The 25618-nt window shown below is 41.4% G+C and overlaps 1 protein-coding gene across 1 annotated transcript in view; it reads right to left on the reverse strand.

Moving 5' to 3' along the window:
• The window catches only part of ATRN (attractin), a 165075-nt gene that overhangs the window by 28586 nt on the left and 110871 nt on the right, over positions 1–25618 (reverse strand). The window contains exons 23-25 of the mRNA XM_028523925.2: positions 24959–25037; positions 23046–23203; positions 9662–9723 (exon numbers count right to left, since the gene is read on the reverse strand). Of these exons, the coding sequence (XP_028379726.1) occupies positions 9662–9723; positions 23046–23203; positions 24959–25037 (299 nt within the window). The remainder of the gene's footprint in view (positions 1–9661; positions 9724–23045; positions 23204–24958; positions 25038–25618) is intronic.

Consider the following 25618-nt stretch of genomic DNA (forward strand, 5'->3'; position numbering starts at 1 on the left):
AGACCTATCCCAGAGAGGATATTCACAGAAAAATGCAGACATGGGCAACAAAAACTGAGGACAATCTGAGTCAGTCAAAAGAGAAATGGTTATGTAAAATATGGTAATCAAACTATGAGAAAAGCTGTTTTAAAAAAATGTGGTGAATTTCCCTTTGGCAAGTTAACCACAGAACAGTGAGTGAAAGGAGTTACAGAATAATATATAAGGAGGCAACCCATTTTATAAACCAAAGAGACAGAAAAACTACTACTTATGTGCAGTGTATCTATACAAAGAAAAATTTTGAAAACATAAACACCAAGACACTAACAGTGGTAATTTCTGAAGACTAGAATTAGGGAAACTCTGAACTTTTACTTTATTTTATAAGAATTCATGTCCTATTGAGTATTCAAAAAAAACACCCCACAAAAATTCTTGTCTTAATGCTGATACTCAATTTTAAAAAGTCAGAATATTTAATATTTTTGCTTTAAAATATTTGGATTAGTTTAGCATTATGTCACCATATCTTTTTATAAACTTTTTCCCTCTGTGGTCTTTCATTGTTTAACAGATATTTAATATGATCTATCTATGTAACTTTATATGTCCTAGTAGCCACATTAAAAAGTAAACAGGTAAAATTAATTTTAATAAGTTTTATCTAACCCAAGATATCCAAAACATCATTTGAACATGTGACCAACATAAAAATTACTGAGGTATTTTACATTATTGTTTTCTAACTTATTAAAATCCAGTGTATATTTTATACTTATAAAAACATCTCAATTAGAAAAAAATCTCAATCTGCACACTACATTTTTATCAGGAAATATCTGATCTGTACTTTAGATTTCATAAAATTCACATTTGAAAAAACAGATTCACAGGCCCAGGCTGGTGTGGCTCAGTAGATTGAGCGTCAGCCTATGGACCAAAGGGTAGCTGGTTGATTTCCAGTCAGGGCACATGCCTGGGTTGCAGGCCAGGTCCCCAGTAGGAGGTGTGTGAGAGGCAACCACACATTGATGTTTCTCTCCCTCTCTTTCTTTCTCCCTTCCCCTCTCTCTAAAAACAAATACATAAAAATTTTTTTTAAAAAAGTAGATTCACATATGCAGGTTTTTCTAAACGCATTTAAAAGTTTTCTGATAAATGAATCAAGTATCAGTTTCAAAATGATACTTAAATTAGTTTTAGTGAAATGAAAAATTTGGTTTCTCAGTTGCACTAGCTACATTTCAAGCACTCAGAAGCCACATGTGACTAGTGCCCATTAATCTACACTGATCTTTTAGTTTCTTGTTTGTTACTGTCTACTTTTATTTCCATTTGCTTTTTCATCACTTAAACTTGAAACTTTTCAACTTTATCTGTTTCTTTGCTTATGTATTATGTTCCACTGGGAAATCTGATTTTGTGCCAGGCCCACACAGGTCACTGCAGCTCCACCAAAATGCTCAGCATCTGGGAGGGCTGGTGCCTCTCCACCCTCCCACACAGTTTTCTTGGTCATTCTTTCTTGATCTAGATATGCTATAATTTTGAACAATTTTATTTATTGAAGTGGCACAGACATATGTAAATTTCATTTTTGTTGTTGAAATATAGAGATATAATTGATTTTCTCCCTAGATACACTAAATATGTTCTTTTATTAGGATTCTTATTTCTCTTTGAGATTGGAAAGATTCAAGCTGCTTCTCGGGGGAGATATCATCATCCAAAAACTAATTAAATGCCACACAGAATGTGAGGCTCTAACACTCTGGGGAACAAAATGCATTAGTAACTGAATTTTAAAAATATTACGAGTGAGATTTTATATTGAAAAAGGCAACTTGTTAATTTTATAGCTCTTTCTCAACAGTTTACAGCAGGAGAAATGAGCCCATCAGGTTGTAGATGGTTCCTGACACGAGGCCATCTGCTCCCCAGCATCACTCGGGAAGTGATTTCTCATTTCATGGTAGAAAGGGCGGGAGGAGGGAAACTGGTGGCTCTCTATGGGATATACAACTGTATGACTTTCATGCCAGTATCTGCCCTGATAAGAACTGCAAAAGATGTATGCCTCTGAACAGACTGATTTTTAAATATTGCCGTGTCCAGCAACTTTGCTGAATTCACTTACTTTAATACTTCGTATCTTTAGATTCTTTAAAAAATATATTTTATTGATTATGCTATTACAGTTGTCCCATTTCCCCCCCCTTCATTCCCCTCCACCCTGCACACCCTCTCCCACCCACATACCCCCCTTTAGTTCATGTCCATGTGTCATAAGTTCTTTAGCTTCTACATTTTCCATACTATTCTTGTCCTCCCCCTGTCTAGTTTCTACCTACCATCTATGCTACTTATTCTCCGTACCTTTTTCCCTTCTCTCCTCCTCCCACTCCCCTGTTGCTAACCCTCCATGTGATCTCCATTTCTGTAGTTCTACTCCTGTTCTAGTTGTTTGCTTAGTTTGTTTTTGTTTTTGTTTTAGGTGTGGTTGTTAATAATTGAGTTTGCTGTCATTTTACTATACATGTTTTTTTATCTTCTTTTTCTTAGATAAGTCCCTTTAACATTTCATATAATAAGGGCTTGGTGATGATGAACTCCTTTAATTTGACCTTATCTGAGAAGCACTTTATCTGCCCTTCCATTCTAAATGAAAGCTTTGCTGGATAGAGCAATCTTGGAAGTAGGTCCTTGCCTTTCATGACTTGGAAGACTTCTTTCCAGCCCCTTCTTGCCTGTAAGGTCTCTTTTGAGAAATCAGCTGACAGTCTGATGGGAACTCCTTTGTAGGTTACTGTCTCCTTATCTCTTGCTGCTTCTAGCATTCTCTCCTTCATTTTTACCTTGGATAACATAATTATGATGTGCCTTTGTGTGTTCCTCCTTGGGTCCAACTTCTTGGGAACTCTGAGCTTCCTGGACTTCTTGGAAGTCTATTTCCTTTGCCAGATTGGGGAAGTTCTCTTTTATTATTTGTTCAAATAAGTCTTCAGTTTGTTGCTCTTCTTCTTCTCCTTCTGGTGCTCCTATAATTCGGATGTTGGAACATTTAAACATGTCCTGGAGGTTCCTAAGCCTCTCCTCATTTTTTTAATTATTTCTTCATTCTTTTCTGATTGTATGTTTTTTTCTTCCTTCTGGTCCACTCCATTCATGTGAGACCCAGCTCTCATTCCATTACTATTGGTTCCCTGTGCATTTTCTTCATTTCACTTATTGTAGCCTTCATTTTTTCATCTAATTGGCAACCAAAATCAACCAATTCTGTGAGCATCCTGATCACCAGTGCTTTGAACTGTGCATCTGATAGGTTGGCTATCTCTTCGTCGCTTCGTTATATATTTTTTTGGAGCTTTGATCTATTCTTTCATTTGGGCCATTTTTTTTTTGTCTTGATGTACCTGTTACGTAGTGAGGCGCAGAGCCTTAGGTGTTCACCAGGGTGGGTAACCTGCCTTGCTGGGTTGTGATGCTGTATGTGGGGGCGGGGTCCAGGAGGGAACAATGGCACTTGCTCCACTCTCCGTGGGACCTCAGTCCCTCCGCCACTTCCCCTGAGCAAACTGGGCTCCTCTGGTGCCAATTCCCATGTGGGTGGGCTTGGGCACCCTGTGGGACTTTCCAACGACCTCTCCTGTGAGGCTGGGAGTCTCTCCCTGTGCCTCAAACCCCACAGGTGTCTTCAATCAGTGCCCCAAGGCTCTATTTCCCAGGCCTGGGATCCTGGGTTGTGTGCAGTGCCTTGCTTCACAGTTGCCGCCTTGCTGGGTCTGCTGGTTGCCACCCCTTGGCTGGGGCTGCCCGCTGTGGTCTTGTGCACCCCAGGTGCTTTACGTGCCCGGTCCCAAGTCTCTCTGCTCTCTGCACCACAACAGGTGCCCCCGCTGCCAGACTCTGCCCCTCCTACCGGTCTGGATGAACATGTCTATTTTAACTCCTTGGTTGTCCGACTTCCATACAGTTCAATTTTCTGTCAGTTCTGGTTGTTATTCTGTTTGTAAATTGTTGTTGTCCCTATCTTGGATGTATGAGGAGGCAGAGTGTATCTACCTATGCCTTCATCTTGGCCAGAAGTCCTATCTTTAGATTCTTTTAAATTTCTATGCATACAATCATGTAATGATTTTTCTTTTCCAATTCTTTTTTGAAAATATATTTTGTTGATTATGCTATTATAGTTGTCTAAATTGTTTCCCCTTTGGCCCCCTCCATCTGGCATCCCCCATTCCCTCTGGCAATCCCCCCCTTAGTTCATGTGCGTGGGTCATGAATGTAAGTTCTTTGGCTACTCCATTTTCTATTCTGTTCTTAACATCCCCCTGTTTATTCTGTACCTGCCAATTTGTACTTCTTAATCCCTGCACCTTTTCCCACATTCTCCCCCTTCCCTTATGTTATCAGACAGATTTAAAGAAGTTTCTATTCTTAGTTGCCTAAGATTTTTAAATGAGTGATATTAATTCTTATCATATGCTTTCTCCCTTTAAGATAATCATATTATTCCCCTCCATTATGCGATTAACATGAATCACTGATTTTCTGATGCTAAGTCAACCCTGCAATTCCTGGAATAAACCCAACTGGGTCATGATATAGTAATCTTTATTTATTATATTATTGGTATGGTTTTAAAATATATTCTATTGATTATGCTATCACAGTTGTCCCAACTTTTCCCCCTTTATCCCCCTTCTACCCTGTACCTCCCCACCCTCCAGCAACCACCCCCTACCCCTTAGCTCATGTCCATGGGTTATACGTGTAAGTTCTTTGGCTTCTCTATATCTCATACTATTCTTAACCTATCTATCCATCTATTTTACGCCTACCATGTATGCTTCTTATTCCCTGCACCTTTCCCCCACATTCTCCCACCTCCTCCTCCCTGCTGATAACCCTCCAGGTGGTGTTCATATCTGTGATTCTGTTCCTGTTCTAGTAATTGCTTAGTTTTGGCAGGTGTGGGGGGGGGGGTTGCTTCAGTTATTGATAATTGTGAGTTTGTTGTCATTTTACTGTTCATAGTTTTGATATTTTTTCTTAGATTAAGTCCCTTTAACATTTCATATAATAAGAGCTTGGTGATGATGAACTCCTTGAACTTGACCCTATCTGGGAAGTACTTTATCTGCCCTTCCTTTCTAAATGATAGCTTTGCTGGATAGAGTAATCTTGGATAAAGGTCCTTGCCTTTCATGACCTGGAATACTTCTTTCCAACCCCTTCTTGCCTGCAAGGTTTCTTGTGAAACCTTTCTGAGAAATCAGCTGATAGTCTTATAGGCACGCCTTTGTAGGTAACTGTCTCTTTTTCTCTTGATGCTTTTCAGATTCTCTCTTTCTCTTTAATCTGGGGTAATGGATTGTGATGTGCCTTGGTGAGTGCTTCCTTGGGTCCAACTTCTTTGGACTAAACTTCCTGGATTTCCTGGAACCAGAAAAATTTTCTATTTCCTTTGCCAGATAAGAGTTCTCCTTCATTATTTGTTCAAATAGGGTTTCAATTTCTTGCTCTTCCTTTTTTCTTTCTGGCACCCCTAATGATTCTGATGTTGGAACATTTAAAGTTATCCTGGAGATTGCTAAGCCTCTCTTTGTTTTTCTGAATTCTTGTTTCTTCATTTTGTTCTGGTCAAATGTGTATTTCTTCTTTCTGTTCCAAATTGTTGACTTGAGTTCCATTTTCCTTCCCTTCACTGTTAGTCCCCTGTGTATTTTGCTTCATTTCATTTTGTGTAGCCTTCATTTCTTCCTTCATTTTGGGACCGAGCTCAATCAATTCTTTGAGCATCCTGATTACCAGTGTTTTGAACTCAGCATCAGATAGGTTGTCTATCTCCTCAATGCTTACCTCTTTTTCTGTAGTTTTGATCTGTTCTTTCATCTGAGCCTTATTTCTTTGTCTCGGTGCACCTGTTAAGTTGTAAGGGGCAGAGGCCTGGGTATTCGCCAGTGTGTGGCAATCCCCTTTGCTGCATTGTAGAGCTGTCTGTCCGGGAGGAGTCAGAAAGGGAACAAGGCAATCTCACTCACTCCGCTCTAGCCCCACTTTCCAACGAACTCTGGTGTGAGACTGGGAGTTTCTCCCACCTTTGCAACCCTCACAGTATTTTATAACTAGAAGTTTTGAGTCTTTAGTTTCCAGGTGAGCCAGCCTCTCCTCCCCTGTGTGATCTGCAGCCTTGTGGTGGGTCCTCTCTGTCCACCCAGCTGCCCATCTCTGCCCCTCCTACTAGTCTAGATGGATGTTTCTTTAACTCCTTGGTTGTTGGAGTTCCATGCAGATTGCTATTCTGGCAGTTCTGGTTGTTATCCTTGTTTTGGTTGTGCAAGGAAGCAGTGTTTCTACCTACACCTCCCCCTTGGCCAGAACTCCCAATGTTCATTATTATCGGCAGATTTTTGCTTCCTCCTTCATGAGACTGGCTTGTAAATTTGTTTCTCATAATATTTTTGTCAGGTTGTGCTAAATTCATAAAATGAATTGGTGTGTATTCTCTCTTCTGTTCTCTAGAAGATCTGGTTAATATTGGTATTATTTTTTCCTTAAAAGGGTGTAAGTTACCATGAAATGACCTGGGCCTAGAGTTATCTCTGTGAGAAATTTTTAAATTATGTATTGTTTTAAAAGCAGATACAGGACTATTTAGATTTCTTATTTCTTCTGTGTCAGTTTTGGTAAGTTGTACACAGTTTTTTAATTGTCCCATTCCATCTGTTCCATCTTCAAATTTATCCCCATAAAGTTGTTCATAAAGTATTCTTGTGGAGGGAAAAAAGTCTGTAGGATTTGAAATAATGTCCTCTTTTTTATTTCTGACAGTGTACAACTTCTCTCTTTTTTTCTTGGTCAGTCTTGCCAGGGATTTATGACATTATTCTCATTCTTTTCAAAGATCTAACTTATGATTATTTCAATCCCCTCCATGTACTTCTTCCCCTATATCATTAATTTTTGCTCTATTTATATTCCTTCCTTCTACTCTCTTTAGGTTTAATTAGCAGTTCTTTCTCTGATTTATTGAAAGGGGTGTTTTTTTCTTTTCCAACATTTTATAGAGCAGTGATTTTCAATCTCAACTGCATGTTGGAATTAGCTGTGGAGCTGTCAAATGCTTGACCCATCCATCCCCAGAGATTCTGATATAACTGGTCTGGGATGTGGCTGGGGCATCAAAAGTTCCCCAAGTACTCCTACTATGCCATTAAGCTAGAGAATCACAGATTTAAAGATATACCCCCTACATACAACTTTAACTGCATCCTACATTCTCTTAATATTTTCTTCATTTGTTAGTTCAAGTGATTTTACAATTTCAGTTGTGATTTACTATTAATATAAATTTCATTTTAAAATAGATTTTATTTACTTATTTTTTAGAGAGGGAAAGGGAGAGAGAAAGCGAGGGAGAGAAACATCAATGTGTGGTTGCCTCACACACCTCCTACTGGGGACCTGGCCTACAACCCAGGCATGTGCCCTGACTGGGAATCAAACTGGCGACCCTTTGGTTCATAGTCCAGTGCTAAGTCCAGTGGGCCACACCAGCTAGGGCTAATTAATATAAATTTTAAAATGGGAAAAAGCAATATATAGTTTTAGAAGTCAGGTAAACAGTTACTTTTGGGTAAGATAGGAGCTGTAATTGATGGAAATATAGGGAGCTTCTAGGGTACTAGTAATATTATATCGTTTGTCCTGGGCAGTAGTTACATAAGTATGTTCAATTTGTGATCATTCATTGAGCTAGACATTTATGAGTGGTGTTTATGTAATTTTTTTAGTTTATTTATTTTTAGAGAGAGGGGCAGGGAGGGAGAAAGAGAGGGAGAGAAACATCAGTGTGTGGTTGCCTCTCATGTGCCCCCTACTGGGGACCTGGCCCAAAACCCAGGCATGTGCCCTGACTGGAAATTGAACCAGTGACCCTTTGGTTTGCAGGCTGGCGCTCAATCCAGTGGCTCAGGGACTGAGCCACACCAGCCAGGGCTCAATATAATTTTTAAAAGTGAAATTTCCTTAAGATTCTATACAAGGAATGGAAATTTTAATGGCATTAGCCTTTTTGCTAATGATACCGGAAGACAGAGGAACAGCATAATGCCTTCTAAATTCTAATAGAAAATCATTTCCAACCTAGAATTCTGTATTTGATCTTCAACAACCGTGAGGGCAAAATTAAGATTTTTTTTTCAGACAGGAAGGTCACAGAAAAGTTACCTCCCCTGCACCTTTTCTCAGAAATCTCCTGGAGAATGTGCCCCAGTAGAAGGAGGGAGTAAATAGGGAAATGAAGACCTAAGATGTGGGAAACGGAGATTTCAACGTAAGATGAAAGCAAAAGAAACTCCCAAGGTGACAGCTGTGCTTCAGGCCTCAAGAAGCAGTGCACTGAGGAGCAGGCTGAAGGGTTCTAGGGCAGACATCTCCAAGAGAAACTAAAACCAAGAGGGTACCTGCTTATGTGTGACCAAACTGAGAGATTTTTCAGTTCTGTTAGAGTACAGGATGAATCAGAGGTGGCTACCTAGAAAACCAAACAATTAAAAAAAAAACAAAATACGGGAAATATTACATTTAGAAGCAAATGTGACCACCCATCCAAAAACTGAGGAAGTACAATCACAATTCAATTTACCCATGAACAGGAGTTGTATGGTCCTAACGTAAACAGGGATGACTGATTTAGCCAAGCACTGTGGTGGGACTATATTAAGTGAATGAGAGGAAGGGGATTTTATGCGTTCTTGTGGTGTGGGCACTATTGAATGAGGTAACATAACATAATCAATCCTCATCTTCTGTGGTAGGACATCAGAAGATAACTGAACTGAAAAATCAAGAAACAGTATACGCCTGGATAAGTAAAAATAGCTAAAACTATTTAAACTGGGGAGAAGGGAGGGGTGGGAAGGTGGGGGGGCAGGCTGCTGCTGTTTTCTCTTATTAGCACTGTGGGACTTGTCTTTTTCAATATGTGTATAGAGTATTTTCATTAAAATATAATTAAACTGATGCCCTGGCTGGCATAGCTCAGTGGATTGAGCGCGGGCTGCGAACCAAAGCGTCACAGGTTCGATTCCCAGTCAGGGTACGTGCCTGGGTTGCAGGCCATGGCCTCCAGCAATTGCACATTGATGTTTCTCTCTCTCTTTCTTTCTCCCTCCCTTCCCTCTCTAAAAATAAATAAAATTAAAATCTTTAAATATATATATATATAATTAAACTGGAAAAAAAAAACCTATAATAAAAAAAATCCCAAGGGCTTAACAAGTCATTTAGCTTTAAAACCATAGATAATCACTTAAAACATTTCTTGAACAACAGGAAGTATGTATGTAGCACTCACCAATAATCATTATAAATTGTTGTTTCGACCCCAAATTCTCCCCATATGAAGAGTCAAATTATCTACATTTTAGCACAGGGTACATGAAAAGCTGCCTCAAAAAAGCCAGGACACACAAAGCTCATGTTTTCATTTTACCAGATGAGGCCGAATTTACACTATTGTTACTGACATGTAACTTTTCAGGAATATAAACACAATTAGTTTGATCGGTTGTGGAAACTCAGGATATTCATTTATCTTTTATGAGCAGATAATTAATGGAATTAAGGCCTGAATCAGAAGAACAGATAGAGTGTGTATGAGCGAAATTACCTGAAGAAAGTCACAAAGAACTGTACCAGGTCCATAAAATTGCTGTGCTGGGAGAAGGCGATCTGCGGCAGAAGGACAGGCAGGTTAGTCACAGAACGGCACCACGAACTCAGTCTTCTCGGTTCAACAGTTAAGATGAAAACAACTTTTATCTTAAAGAGATTAATGTAATTTTTTTCACTTGAGGATCAGTGCCCTGTCCCTTTGTTTTTTTTTCTTTTCTCTCATTTAATTGCCAACCCCAAAAGTTATACAGCAGGTCTTCCAATAACGTTTCATTCAATGTCATTTCCTTACAATGAGGATGAGGTGCCACAGGCACTTAACTCTTGTTTATATCAATCAGCCTGTGGTAAAATTGGCTTTGTTACATGTAGTTTTGCTTCAAGTCACAGAACCAATCAAGGCCACTGAGTGAGGGCTTACTGCATCCCGGGGCTTCGACGGCCTCTTCAGCGCCCCTCTGCTCAGGACGTGGCATGTGAGTTCTCACGGGCTGACCCCGAAGACCTCTTGGGCTAATGACAGGCAGGTGAGCTTGCTCGCTACCTCCCTGGGCCTTCATCCAGACAAAACCCTCACCTGGTTTGCTTCAAATTAATTCCCGATCTACGGCAAAGTGGGCAGCCCCTCACCTTGTGCCCCCCGTTACTTTGACCTTTATGGCTCAGTGTGTACTCACTTCAAGATAATGTCTTTTTTTTAACCGTATCTCAAATTTTACCATATTGAATATCAACTGACAATCAACATAACATCCGCTGGAACTTAAATAATTTCATTATACAAATCTTTATATCAAGAATATGAAAATCCTTAGTGGAGTTAATCAAAACCAGTGAGGCATTATTTTTTCTACTATTAAGAAAAAACACTGTCCATTAAACTGTGACAACATGCTTCGAAAATCCCTGACCATAAGGTTCATCTCAATTTCAGGGATATTAGAACATGAGAAAATGTACGCCTCAGCATTTATTACTGAGCATGACAATTGTGTCCTCATTATTCCCTGCGACACATGCAGTACCAGCCAGCTATTATGGTGTATTCCCTGCCTTTTTTAGGGGAACAGAGCTCTTTGGAGACAGAATGATACTACAGACGAAACAATTATTGAAAGAGGTGATAAGTGTTCCAGGGCAGACAGTAAGTATGACAATCAGAGAAGTCAATGATTTTTTCTAATCCCACCCAACCCCCATCTTTCTCAGGAAGCAACACCCATCCTGTGGTCACACTGGGGAGCTGTCACGCTAGGGGGCTGTCACACTAGGAGGCTGCCGCACCCAAGCGCCAGCACAGTAACACTCAGCGCCTTGCCCTCTTTTAACAGCCACACTCACAAGAGGTGGAGGAGATTTTCTCTGCCTTTTTGATAGTTTTACTTCCTTTTCATATTCTACACATGAAGTTCCAACAGCACCTCCTCAGGCCATAGAATACTATAGGGCACAGAATTCGAAGCTTTTGTGTCCTCCCACTGGCTACCATTTATTATCAGAAATACAAAGATAACACAGGTTCCGTATCCTAGACAAGAAGAAACTCACATTCTTTGCTATTCCTTCGTTTATTACAGTAACGCATCCCAAATAAGAAGGCTCTTTGAGGATATGGCTATAGTCCTTATATAAAGTATTTTAATAAGACTGCAGAAGGACCACTGTATAAACAAAGTTATTCAGTCTTGAGGAATGAAGGGTCCAGGTTTTACTTCATAAAGGAGAAGGAAATAGATTCTAGTCTACTCCACTCTGTTTATAGAGTTTAATCTCTTAAAACATTAATATGTTCTCAGTGTTTACACTTAAAAGAAACCCATGATATGCTTTTAATTCTTATGGGATGCCAACAAGTCTGGATGCCAACAGCACCTTCTGAGGACTTATCAGGTATCCACATGCCCACTCCTCGGGGCAGCTCCCCAGGGCTTCGTAAAGCAGGGCCACACCACATTCACGTCCAGTCAAGAATCATAATGAACCTATACGAACTGGCCGCCGGTGTGGCTGATATGCAAGATTCACATTACTCTAAAAGCGGCTCTATTCTGTTGAATGTTTATCATCTAAGTCTCCACAGTTATAGAGTTTGCCAGGAAATCAAAAGTCATAATATAAAAATGTTTATAAATGGATTTACCACTTAGAAACATCTAGCCTTGCTTAATACCCTACCCACTGTGCGTCCCATCTAAGAACTGCTGAGAGTGAAGGGGAGGGCTAATAAAAATTACATGGGGACAAGCATGAATTGCGCACTCCTTACTCACAGACTGCAGGAAAATGCAAAATCAATTTTCTGAAAGATCAGAGTTTAGTGAAAGTAGTGTTGGAGAACTGGTCACGGAAAACCCCTGCCAAACAAGACCTGGCAGAATTAGCAATTGAGAAGGGATGAAGGATAGAGACATGAGCCCTTCAAAGTGCTCTGAACAGGACTGAGAGAGGATCTTGGGAAAACTGATGAGGCCCTTGACTACCGTTTTTAAATCATTCTGTGAAGTCAACTGTGAAGACAGAGACTAATCTTCAAGCACCACTGAACAACTGAAGCCACAACCTCTCTCCTCCTCTCGCTCGATTTTCCTTCAGCCTTTACATGTACATTTATTTACAGTCCTTTCTTTCACTAGAAAAGAAGATCCATAAGGACAGGAACTTTGTTGCTGATTACTGTATCTTAGTGCCTAAAGCGGTGATGGGCACGTAAGAGGTGCTTAATAAACACCTGCTGAATGAGTGAACATGGTACTGGAAAAATAATGGCCTCAATTCCCCCAGAACCCAGTCAGACACAATCGAGATTTACTTCTTCTATGAACACGCTCATGGTTGCAACTGTTAACTTAGATGCTGTTAACTGTAAAATTAAAAGATATCTTTTATACTCTTGAGTTTCATTTTTCAAGATAATATGCCAATCAGACTTTTCTGTCATGATTATTATGAAAATGTCAAAATGCATTTGTGGACTTTTCTGATACTAAAGGTAATGAGGATTTCTATAATAAAATCTATTTACTACAAAGAGGAAATCCCATTATAATTCATAAATTAAACCCCCAACGCCATTCTTTCCAAAAAGCAGGCATTACTCTCCACACTCCAGCACATCTAGAATTTATGTCCCTATACATTTCCACAACTGGCTGCTGATTCGATTTCCAGCAATACATTTCATTAAGCTGTGCTTGCCTGGGCAGAGGGTTTGGGGCAGAGGGGGGAGCTCGTATGTGTTAAATAAACTCTAAAAACAAAACTCAGAAGCCCAGCTAGCCCCAGGACCTGGGGTATGATAAGGAGGGCCTGCCCTGCCTAAGTACTAACTGTGTGCGTCAGCCAAACAAGCGTTTTCAGGGGGCTGTACTACTGCACTTGACCCTTCTGTCCCCAGTGTGTCCTCCCTTCCTCATTCAGGCACCCATCACCCCAGGGAAATGGCTCTCTTCTCTACACTCTCTCAACACTTGATCCACTTCCATTTCAGGGCATGGGATAAACATATTCCACCTGTGTATATAGAGCTAACCTGGAAAAGAAGATTCCCGTGATTCTGCCTACAAAGATATAAATACATGACTTGTAGGAGAAAGAACAAAAAGGCGATTTCCCACCTCCCATACAAGAACAGATGCATCTTTGTATTCCAAGAACCAGACCAGGGTTCTCAAACTCCCGAGACCTTACAATAAAGTCTGAGCCCTGGGCCTTATTCCTACACCTGTAACTCTAAGCTCCCCAGCTGATTCTAGTGTTCAGAGACCATACATTAGGAAGCTCTGAAATTAGGAATTATTTTTGAAGTCTCCTCCCTCACGCCTTTCCCTGAACAATTTCATTAGAGTTCCACGAACTGCACTGAAAAAAAAATGACCATTTTTACTTGAAAGGTTTGGCCCCGAAAGAAATTAACCTGGATCAGAGGGCAGTGCTTTGAAACAAAAAGAGAGACAAGGCCCAACCTTGAGACTGGGGAGTGCGAAGACAACAGAGAGGATGTTTTGGAGTTTTCAAAGTGCTGAGGATATGGAGTGACTGCATGGTAGGCCCGGGGGGGCTCGGGAGCCTCAGGGAGTATTCTGTGTCCAAGCCTGTCACACACAAGAGGGAGAGGGGGAAGCATTTTTGACTTTGAGGCAGCACCCGCCAGGCTCAGAAAAAACCCAAGGTCTGTGTGTACAGGGCAGAATCTCCGTGGGCTGTGTCCATAGCCCCCCGAGGCCAGCCGCTGCATCAGGGCTCAGCTCCCCCTGGTCTGGGGGCCCATCAAGACTACAGCCCCTCTGCTCCCCGAATCTCCCTGAGAGGCCAGGCTCTGCAGGTGCTGAAGATCTCGCATCAAGACCAGAAAGGGCTGAAATGGACATGGCTGCCATCTGGCCTCCTGGCTTCACCACGCCAATCTTGCTACACAGTTCTGGACACTGAAGGGCTAGAAGCCAAGAGAGGCCTGATTCCTCCCATGAGAACTCAGGCCTCAGTCGTGCTGAGGATGGAAGGTTCTGTGACCAGTGGCTGAGCAGCATATTCTAATCTGGGTCTAATGCTGCCATCTCCTTGAGTCTTGCTGTGACACAAAATAACTTTCTTTAAAAAACAAACAAACAAACAAAACCCAAAGTTCTATATGAAACTCTGTGTTGAGACCACAGGCCCTGGGTTGGATCCCAGTGTCCAGCATGTGGCCTCACCGCCACCCACCTACTGCTGGTTTGTGCTGGCAGAGAAACTGTATACCCGAGCTCTGGTCAGAGCCTCAAAGCCGGCGAATACCACCGAGCCGCTCATTCCCGGCATGCAAGCTAGCACTCACCATCTGTCCACTCCCGACCCCCCACCTCAACACTGCTCTGTGCTTTCTTCCCCAGATGCCCTTCCAACCATTCCTTTTCACCACTCTCCAGAATTTCCACTCCATTTTATCATACTCATTAACAATTAAAAAACATTAAGAACCACATATACTTGGTTGAAATACCAAGTACCAAAAGGCTAATCATGCCAAGCAATAGTTCCTGCCATCTTCTCCTCCTCTTAAGACTTCCCTCCAGAAGCCCCCGCCCCACCCTTAGTTAGGAGCCACGGTCCGGCCCCCTGGACGGTAGCTTCCCAGGCTTCACGGCCCACGGAGAGAAGGCCTCCGAGGCACCCCTACTTGGGTGTGAAGTCAGTAGCTCTTGGGGAAGCTCCCTTTGCCATTTTCACCAGGGTGAGGTATCTGGGGCTAAGGGAGGAGTTTTGCCCTTGACCCTTGATTGTTCTAGAGGCTGCCCAACAGTGGCCACTGAACTGGTGACAGCCTCCTAGTACAATGCTGGGTGCTTCCTCTAAAGTCAGCCAGAAGGCCAGTTCTGGGATCGACCCCAGCTGGCCGAGGCTGCAGGCCTAGCTGAGGTACATTCCCGTAGCTCATTTCAGGAGGGTAAACAATATACGTGGACTTTTACTTCTTGTTCTATTACTTGTATTATCTTTCCTTATTTTTTATTACAATTTTTTAATTTTATAAAAAGTAGAGAGAATAGTTTAATGAACCCAATGTGTTCATAACAAAGTTTAATAATTACCAGCTCATGGCCAATCATGTTCCATCCATGCTCTGTCCACCTTCCCCCTGACACGTCATTTTGAAGCTAATCCCAGACATCCTGTCACTTCATCCTTCAGTGTTTCAGTATCCCCTAACTATCCTCTCTGTAAAATTAGGATGTTTGTGTCCTTGTCCCTTCCTTCCCTCTTCTTCTGCCTCTCGATTATTTTGACAGAATCCCAACCTAAAACAATTCAGTCATCTAACACCACACTGTGTAGGCTGGGATGACAAATTCTGGGTCACCAACCCCAGCTGGCTCCTTTGCACAGGTCAGCAATCACTCTGACAACATCAGAGAAAGATGTCAGCACCTTGAAAGCAGTTACAAAAGAAACAGTTCTGATACCAAACCTAGAGCTCTCGCAACCTGCAACTATGCATCCCTCTAGCAGGCATTTAGAGGGTGTCCACAGCTGACTGCCACTGTGCTGACTCTGAGGATACACAATACAAAACGTCGTCCATGCCCTTAAGGACATTTTTGTGCAGCGAGAACTAGACAAGTCTATGGCCGTGGAGCCACAAAGAAAGGAAGCTGCCGTGAGGGACATGCCTAAGGGTCATCAGAGAAACTTCCTCCTGGGTGGCTAAACAAGAATAGCACCTGTACGCCCAGCTCAGGCCTGGCTCCTTCCAATCCAGTCTCCCGCCTGCTGCCAGAAAGGCCTTTCAAAAATACCGATCTTTGGCCACTTTTTGACTCAAATAATTTTAATGGCTCCCAGTGGTTTTCAGGCTTTCAAGCCTTGTAGCAAAAACCTCTAGTCTCTTCATGACGGCCTCTGCCTAGCTCTCCAGCATCTTGCTCACAGGACTGTCAAGTTAGTTCTGCTTAAGTCCTGGTAGTTCTTGAAGGTGATCTGACATGCCCTTCCCCCACCCAAACACCCTCTCTCCCTCACCTCACGCTCCTCAAGGACTCAGCTCTGATGTCATCCCTCGTCACTCAGACTCAGGAGACACAGGGCACTACCCTCCCACCCTGCGTCTGACACAGCTCCTCCTATCCATTCATGGCTGCCACTCTGGGCCAGGAAGTCTACTGAGTGAATGGATGTTAAAGGAAGCCCAGTGGGTCCTGGCTATGGAGATCACAGGAGAGAGGTCTGCTCGAGACGCAGATTTACCCACTCTAGCCATAGAGGTGTTCACAGGTGGTGTGGATGAGACTGTCCGGGGAGCAGTGGTCCAGAGGAAACACGAGGCAACAATGTCATTGAAGAGTTCAGAAGAAACAGCCAAAGCCACGGGTGAAAAGCAGAAGAGAGGAGACTTTAGAGAAGAAGGAATAATAAACAATGACCATGATGAAGACCATAAGTTAGTACAAGAACCATGATGCCACCTGATAACAAGGAAAGACTTATACTTTGTGTAGTTTAGTTTTAAATGTATTTCATGGCTTTATAATTCCTAAAACCCTTAAGGTACAGATATCGAACACCAGGAGGTTTGTATAAATCATCATCATTACTATACAATAACTACAAACATTAAAAGAATATCTGACACTATTCATAATAGTCAAAGAGTGGAAACAACCCAGGTATCCATCAACAGATGAATGGATAAACAAAATGTGGTGTATCCATGTGATGGAATGTTACTGAACCCTAGAAAGGGATGAAGTACAGAAACATACTAAATACGGATGAACCCTGAAAACACTGTGCGAAGTGAAGAAGCCAGGCCCACAGGCCCACCAATTATGTGATTCAATTTATATGACACGTCCAGAATAGGAAAACCCAGAGACAAAAAGTGGACTGGCGGTTTCCAGGAGTTGGGGAAAGGGAGGAAGGGGAAATGACTGCTAATGGGGATGGGATTTTTTTTTGTATGCGATGAAAATATTCTAAAATTGATGTGGTCAGGGTTGTGCAACTCTGTGAATATATTAAAAGCCACTAAATTGTGCACTTTAAATGGGTGAATTGTATGACATGTGAATACTATCTCAATAAAACTTTTACTAAAAAAAGTATACTCAAGTCAACAAAAGTTTCATACATCCTTTCCTTAGTATAGCAATCCTGTTAGCACTCATAAACATAACTCTAAAATTGAAATGAATGCCTGGTTCTCAATACAAATTCTGTGTTGCCTTCACTTGTGAACACTAGCCTCTTACATAGAGTAGCAGATGAAACACCCAGCATGGACAGGACTTTAATATTAGTTCCACATTACAATAACCACCTCTGTTGCACAGCCAGTAACAAGCCAGAATCCTGGCTTCACTACCCCCTCCCCCCTTCCCCCATGTCTGCCTGTCCGTTCTCTGTCTTGAATACCTGCTCTCCCAAACTGTGGTCCTGGCTCAGCCAGCCAAGTGCCTGCTCACTGGGAGAACACCTAGGGTCGCCTTCGGAAAGCTGAGTTGAGGGAGGGGTGCTCACCCACAGGAGTGACTGACCAGAAAACAGGCACAACTAGACCCAACAAACCCACCAACCTACTGCACACAGGCTCTTTCAGTCTGGGGGGCTGTTCTTTAAAAACTGCACCTACAAAGACTTTTATAGTTAGTTTCAAACTCCCTCAGTTAGCAGTTACAGGTTTTGATCTGTTCCTAATTATGGAAAAGAATCCTGGAATCAGTTCAGAGAGAAGGAACTTGAGTTTAGCATTACCATTTTTAAAGTACCGATGTTTACAAGAATTTGCGAGTAGAGAATTAGATTTCCTCAGTTATTTTGCTTTAAAAAAAAGACAGAAAAGTTATTTTGCCTGCACTGAAAGCCATACTGAAATTCAACTGAATGGCCTACACAGCGCCATTTAAGACATTCCCTGTTCTTTCCATTTTACTGAATTTGTAGTCTCTACGTGTGCATGCGTGTTGAAGAGCTACCTACATCTAGAAAAGCAGAGGCTCCGAGGAAAACAGAACAAGAAAGAGACATATAGCTCCCATTGCTGAGAACGAGACTGCATCTGCCTAGGAAGTCGCAGCCCAGCCTTCCGCCCAGCACACACCCAGATGCAGTCCCAAGTGCAGAGAACCAGCGGCGTGTGAGGACGCCAAGAACACCCGACGCTGCAGGTCTCGTCACACGGTCTGCACACACACCACAGAACAAGAGGACACATTTTCAACAGAACTTACCTGCTTTTTCAAGGAAAGCTTGGCAAACTAAACGGTGAGCACGCCATCGTTTATTTTCAGAAGTGCTCCTGAATGCCGCTTTCACAAGGGGATCTTATCCATGTGAGCGATCCAGCCCAGGCACAGAGCACCAAAAAATCAGGCAGAAAATTTGACATCTCTGAATCTTAAAACTTAAAATTGGTACTTTTACAAAGTAAGTGTGGGGAAGAGATCCCTCTAGAAGGAAATGCTCTAAAACCATTTCAGGGACTTTCAGAGGGTGGAGCAACAGGGCATCGGGAGGGAAAAAGCCAGAGCTCCGCACTGGCAACCGCACGGCTATCTCCAGCACAAAAGCCTGTTTATGTGCACGGAGCCCTCTTTCCAAATGGGAAAAACGTCAGCAGCATTAAGTCAAGATTTTCACTAGGAATCTTAAAAACTATTAATTATTTTTCAGCTATAAGCAACAAAGTTTGAAGTTCAGATGGATTCCGAGTATCGCAAGGTATGCCATTATGAAAACAATCTCAACTTAAAATAAGTCAGTAAGTAGTATTTACTAGAGCACAAATCAAGTATCTTACAAATATAGATGATCTCTATTTGACAGTGTTAGAAGATGTTACAAATTGAAATTGCACTGACTGGAGCTTACAGTTCAACCCTTTGGGGTCAGATGAGTAACCTGAACCCCTGGCTGGCCCCCAAGATTCCCACTGTGTTGGTATGTACACTCCGTATAATCTCTTCCATCAGAGAGTGGGTGGATCTGATCTAATCAGATGACCCCTTTCCAAAGGGGGTCTAGAGGTCAGAGGAAGTCAGAGAAAGTCGAAACCTCAGTAGATTATATCAATTTTTGTTCTAAAAGTTTTATTTTCAAATGTTACAGAAACAGAATCACGTAGGATGCCAATTTCTAATTTTTCACCCACTCAGCAAAATTTCCTTGGGAATTATGCAACTTGTATCAAGAGTTTGTTTCTTTTCATTGCTGAGTATTATTCCACAGCATGTGTTAGCACAATTTATTTAACCATTCACCTGTTCAATAATACTTGGCTTGTTTCCAGTTTGGGGCTACTTATGAATGAAGCTGCTAAATACTGCTATACAGATGTCTGTTTAAACATCAGTTTTCATTTCTCTGGGATAAATGCCCAGGAATGCAATTGCTGGGTTGTACAGTAAGAGCAAGTTCAATTGTATAAGAAAATACCAAACTGTTTTCCAGGGTGTCTATACCATTTCACTCTCCCACCAGCACAACATGATCCGATTCCTCTGCAACCTCTCTAGCATTCGCTGTTTGGTGTTATTACTATTTTCAATTTTAGCATTTTGATAGGTGTACAGTGATATCTCACTGTGGTTTGAATTTTCATTTCCTTAATAGCTTTGATCCTAAACATCTTCTCATGTGGTTATTTGATATATATATATGTATATCCTCTTTGGTGAAGTGCTTGTCCATTTTCTACATGAATTACTTGTTTTTCAACATTACACTCTGAGAATTATTCTTATATTCCAGATACAAGTGCTCTGTCGAAACTATGGTTTGTGAATATTTTCTCCTAGTACGTAGACTTTTTATTCATCCCTTTAACAGGGTCTTTCACAGAAGAAAACCTTTTTGTTTTAATGTAGTCCAATTTATCAATTTTTCCTTTTATGGGTCTGTTTTTGTTGTCAAGTCTAAAAACCTTTGCTTAGTCTTAAGATGTAAAGATCTTGTATTTTTTCCTAACTAAAAGTTTTATAGTTTTGTTTTATATTTAAATCTGCGATCCACACTGAATTAATTTTTATATAAGATGTGAGGTTTAGGTTAAAGTTTTTTTTTTTTTTTTTGCCTACAGTTGTCCAGTTGTTCTAGTACTATTTGTTGAAAAAGCTATCTTTCCACACGGGCTGCGAACCAAAGTGTCGCAGGTTCGATTCCCAGTCAGGGCACATGCCTGGGTTGCAGGCCATGACCCCCAGCAACCGCACATTGATGTTTCTCTCTATCTCCCTCCCTTCCCTCTCTAAAAAATAAATTAATTAAATCTTAGAAAAAAAAAAGAAAAAAAGGAAAAAGCTATCTTTCCTCCACTGAATTGTCTTTGCACCAATGTCAAAAATCAGTCAGACATATTTACGTGGATCTAGTTCAGGCTTCTTTATTCTATTTCCTGTCTATTCTGTTGCATGATCTCTGTCTGTCCCCCACCAATATCCACAATGTTTTGGATACTCTAGCTAAGTAAGAAGCTTTAACGCTGCATACAGTGATTCCTCCTACTTTATTCCTTTTTAAAAAATGCTATAGCTATTCTAGAATCTTTACCTTTTCACATAAAGTTTAGAATAAACTTGTTTATATTGGCAAAAAATCTTGAGAGTTTTAAAACTATTTTTGGCTGGGGTAAAATATATTTAAGACAAAATTTACCATTTTGACCATTTTTTAAGCACATGATTCAGTACAGTTAGGCAGAGATGCTGCAAAGATTAGATAAAGGGCCATGTAAAAAACTTTGTGTCAATACATTTGAAAAATACATGAAATAAAAAATTATCCTAAGTGATTCAAACAGAGAGACAAAATCCAAAATATCCTATAACTATTAAAGAAATTGAATCAGCAGTTTAAAAAATCCCCACATATAAAACACCAGAATCAAATGATTTTATACGAGATCTAGTAGGTACCAATAGTCAAGGTTCAGGTTAATTCTAATCTTCTATAACCTCTTCTAGAAATAAGAAAAACTCCTCAACTTATAATTATTAAAGTTTAGTTTAACCTTGATATAAAAACCATAAAAAGGACAGGGAGGGAAAATCATCAGACATTCTCACTCATGAAATAGATATAATGTTCTAACCAAAATATTAGCAGACTTAAAGTAAGTTTTGCATCCCAGTGACGTTCAAAGTAAGAAAACGACACATCACACCCCAGTCAGGATTATCCCAGGAATGCACATGACTTCCTGAGTCTGGGTTGTAAAACACAGTGAATCTCGGTGGTGCCATTCACTGGGAAAGGAAGCATAGGGTTTGGGGCTAAGGTCACCAGAACAGCCCTGTGCTGAGTGCAGAGCTTGTGAATGTCCAGATAGAGATGTCTAGACAGCAACCAAGAGTACTTACTGGTCTGGAGCTCAAGTATAAGCTGAGCTGGAGCCAGAGCATTGAGAATCTCTAGTACAGAAGTAGTACCTACAAATGGGATGGAATTATCCAGAGAAACTGGGATGAAAACAGAAGAGAACCAACCCGAATCCCAGAAAACCCAATGTTTAAGGAAGGAGATTCCCTAAAAAGACTGGCCAGAGAATCAGGGACAGAAAGGATAAGGAAGGCAAGAAAGACAGTGATTCAAGCCACTCTATGAAGGAGAGAGTACTGAGAATTCAGTCACTGGAGTTCACTGAGACAGGGCAGTGTCAGGGTATGCTGAGGGGAGGTGGCAGACTGTTTTGGGCTGATGTGTGAATGAATGAATGAACGAATGAATGAATAAGAGAAAATACAAGTAGGGAATGTGGTCAATGCTTGTAAGAAGGATGGCAGAGAAAGGAAGCAGACTGTGTGCAAGAGCAAAAGGACAAGCAGATTAGAGGATGAACTTATAGACCATTTAGAGGGAAAATAGGGTGGTTAGAAAAAATACAACACCGAGCCTGTCCTCCACATTCTAGAAAGAAGAAGACTGCTCTTTAGCCACAGCTCTGTGGCATGAATATGAAACCACCAGAACTGGAAGGCACCTCCATCTAACTGATCTGTGACAACTTGCGTCAGCTGACCATGCTTCTGAAAGGTGGCAGACAGCCACAGCCCCTGTCCAGTGGCCAGGCTTCCCTGGCTAAAGGTGAATCAGTTCCTGAAAATCCATCTATCCCTAAGTTACACATTTACCCAAAATGGAGGGGGTGAAAGTGAAAAGTATTAAAGCAAGGCTGCAAGGACACAGCAGCCAACGATTATAAAAAGCACAAAATGGACCATGGGTCTTGGATGAGAGGGAGTCCACTGGCCCCCTGGGAACAGAGAAAATGAGCAAGTGAACAACAGCAGGGGCTGCAGCAGGTGACATGAATCCTTCGACTTCCCCTCTCAGGTCACACACATAAAAACCCTGAGATGGGGAGGGAACCTGAACTGTACAGCCAGAGCCAGGACGCACACCCACGTCTGTTTGACTACAAGGCCTAGGCCCTTTAATGAGACCTTGAACTGCCTCCTGTTACACACTGTCCCATCCTCCTTTAAATGCCGATAGCATTTTTGGGACCTTTTCACGCGGCACTTTCCACACACTGGCTTTCGCTGGTTATATGTGTGTTTGTTTCCCTTACACCCACCTCACTCACGTCAGAATTGAAGCTTTTTATGCAGCTCTACATATTTTTACACGGCGAGTGCTCAGTGAAGAAGTTAGAGTAATAATTATCAAATTTGTTACATGCCAACTTGCTTTCAAAATCGCTGGTAACTTTCCTTCCCAAGTGGTTTACACCATCCCCACTACAGTCTCCTACAGTATCATTCACATGCTCAGCCCTCCTTTGCCACGGATATCACAGAGGCAAAGCAATACTGTACATATCATTTATCACAAGTTCCAAATTCATGAGTTTAGTCTCCTCTAAAGAGAGTTCACCATGTCTGCAGATGAGACCACAAAACATATCTTACCTGAATTTTGATGGGCCAGGTGAAATTACTAACGTAAACAAAGAAAGTGATATTTGGGTGGTTACGAAAATCAAACTTCTCATTAGAGAAGCTATCTTTGTACTCCTTGATGTTGGTTTTCGAAACAACAGGCATCTCTTCTCCAGCTTGGGTTCCAGCTATCAGGAAGGAAAAAAGAAAACAGAAAAGCCTTTTTGGGGGGACAGGATCTACCCTCATTACTAATAAGGATAATCACATTTATTAAACACTATGTCCCAGGAACGGCTTTTAAGAGCTCAGTAGCATTTAACGCTAACAATAACTCTATTATCCTCATTTACAGATTAGGAAAGTGAGGCTCAGAGAAATTAAGCAAGTTGGTTTGGGTCACACAGCTGACAAGAAGTGGAGCTGGGATTTGAAGCTGGGAAGGCTGACGTACAAGCCCATGCCCTTAACTAGAATGTTTTACCAGGAATCCCTACAACTCCCCTCCACTGAAATGGGCTGCACGTGGCCGTGAAAATACAGATACCACTAGAATCCTATTAGGCAGCAATGGCACCTACTGTGCCCACTGCACTTTGGCTGCTCTGCATTTCCCTGTATACACTTGTCTGGCAGTGTTCCATACGTCCCCTACCAGGGACACCGATTCTCCCCTCACTTCCCAACTAGCAGTGACCTCAAGTCTCAGCAGTAGCAGGGAGGACAGAACTCTAAGGGTCACTCGGTCCCTTCTGCTGCCGGCTGTAACTGTTTTTAAATCCCCCCAATCTGGTATAAATGCATGTATTCCCTAAAAGTCTTTCAGCATTCCATATTCTCCCTCTACCGGGAATTCTAGCGTCTACAAAGATGCATGAAATAGATTCTTTCCAAGTCTGAGTTAAATCTGTGACTGGAGCCCAGGGTGTCAGGTCCTCACTGAGACAGTCACTGCAAATCACCACATGCACAGAAAGGTTGCCTTTCTCAAGACAAATACTCCAATAATGTGCGCCTTTTCTTAAAAGTCTCTCCTCACTGCAAGTTTCTGATTTTTTTCTGAATTCTACACAATCTTTTAAGATATAATAAATATAAAGTGACAGGCAAAGGTACTGATTTTGTTTCAGTCAAATAAGTTGTGTTTTGATCAAAATCCAGAACTGTATAATAATAGTAATAATGAAACATTTAGTGAGAATTTACCATTCTGCAAGCACTATACTGAGTACTTTATTACATCACCTAGTTCCCATGACATTCTGCATGGTTAGGTGTTTCTTACACGAGAAACTGGGTCAGAAAGCTTAAATATTTTGCCTGATAGCAAAGTGCAGTACAGTAAGTGAGAGGCAGAATTCAAACCTAGGCCAGTCAAGCTATGTTCTTAATCACTACGTAAGGCCCACCCTTCACTTTTTTAGTAGACTTTCTGCCTTGGCACATTTTCGGTGACCTGTAGTAAGATAAACAGGATAGAAAATGCTGTGCTCCAGAGTTTCATTTAATTCCCAAAGTACACTTCCCTGTACCTACTGAAATCTCATTCTACTTTGTCTCCCTTTCTTGCATCTACGAGTCCCTTGCCTCGTTCACTTCTGAAGCAGGGATGGGGATGATGGCGGCAGAGCCAGCACAGAGCTGCAGCAATGCTGGTGGCGGTGGGAGCAGGCAGAGACGGTGAGTGTGTACTGAGCCTGACGCCACGGTAGGCACTGACGTGCAGCACCTGATTTAATCTACACAACATTCTCTTTACGATGAATAGCCCTAAAAATCTAGAGAGGAGTTTAGAAATTTGCTCAAGGCCTCCCAGCTAATAAGTGGCAAAGAGGGGTTTCAAACCCATCTGTCTGTCTTCAGAGCCCCGTTTCTCAACTCCTACATCATGTTTCTTAATCTATTACCTCCATGCAAAAGGTCTTCTCTAGGTAGATTTTTACCTGAGAAGCTGGCGGCCCAGGTGATATTGAGGTTGAAGTTTTTGGAGGCATTGATGAACATGTCCAAATCCCTGTTTTGCTGAGGAGAGGTACAGATAATTAGAAAATTAATTAGAATAGTTTCCAGATTTTAAAATAAAGCAGTAATTAAAGTTTACTATTTTTACCTTTAAAAAACAAGATTTATTTATTTTATTTTTAGAGAAAGGGGAAGTGAGAGAGAAAGAGGGGGACAGAAACATTAAACGGTTGACTTTCACATGCTTCCAACTGGGGACCTGGCCCGCAATTCAGACATGTGCCCTGACTGGGAACTGAACCAGCAACCTTTTGGTTCACAAGCCCATGCTCAATCCACTGAGTCATGAGGGCCAGGGAATCTTTCTTAATTACAAAACAGATATTTTACTATGTCTTAAGAGAAACTGACATTAGAGTTAGCAAAATTTCTAACTAATATAAGAAATATTCCCCAAATAAATCTGATTTCTCTTCCATAAAAATATATGAAATGTAATGGTTTATCAAATCAAATGCCAACTCCATGAAAAAAAAATCTTAAAAAAAAAACAAACTCCTCACCAGAGCACAGTGACTTTCAGCCTAAGTACTTCTGAACTACTAAATTATATACAGTGTAAAGTTCTCCAAAATGGAAAT

Source organism: Phyllostomus discolor, chromosome 9 (genome assembly GCF_004126475.2).
Source record: "Phyllostomus discolor isolate MPI-MPIP mPhyDis1 chromosome 9, mPhyDis1.pri.v3, whole genome shotgun sequence".
Taxonomy (NCBI): Eukaryota; Metazoa; Chordata; class Mammalia; order Chiroptera; family Phyllostomidae; genus Phyllostomus; species Phyllostomus discolor.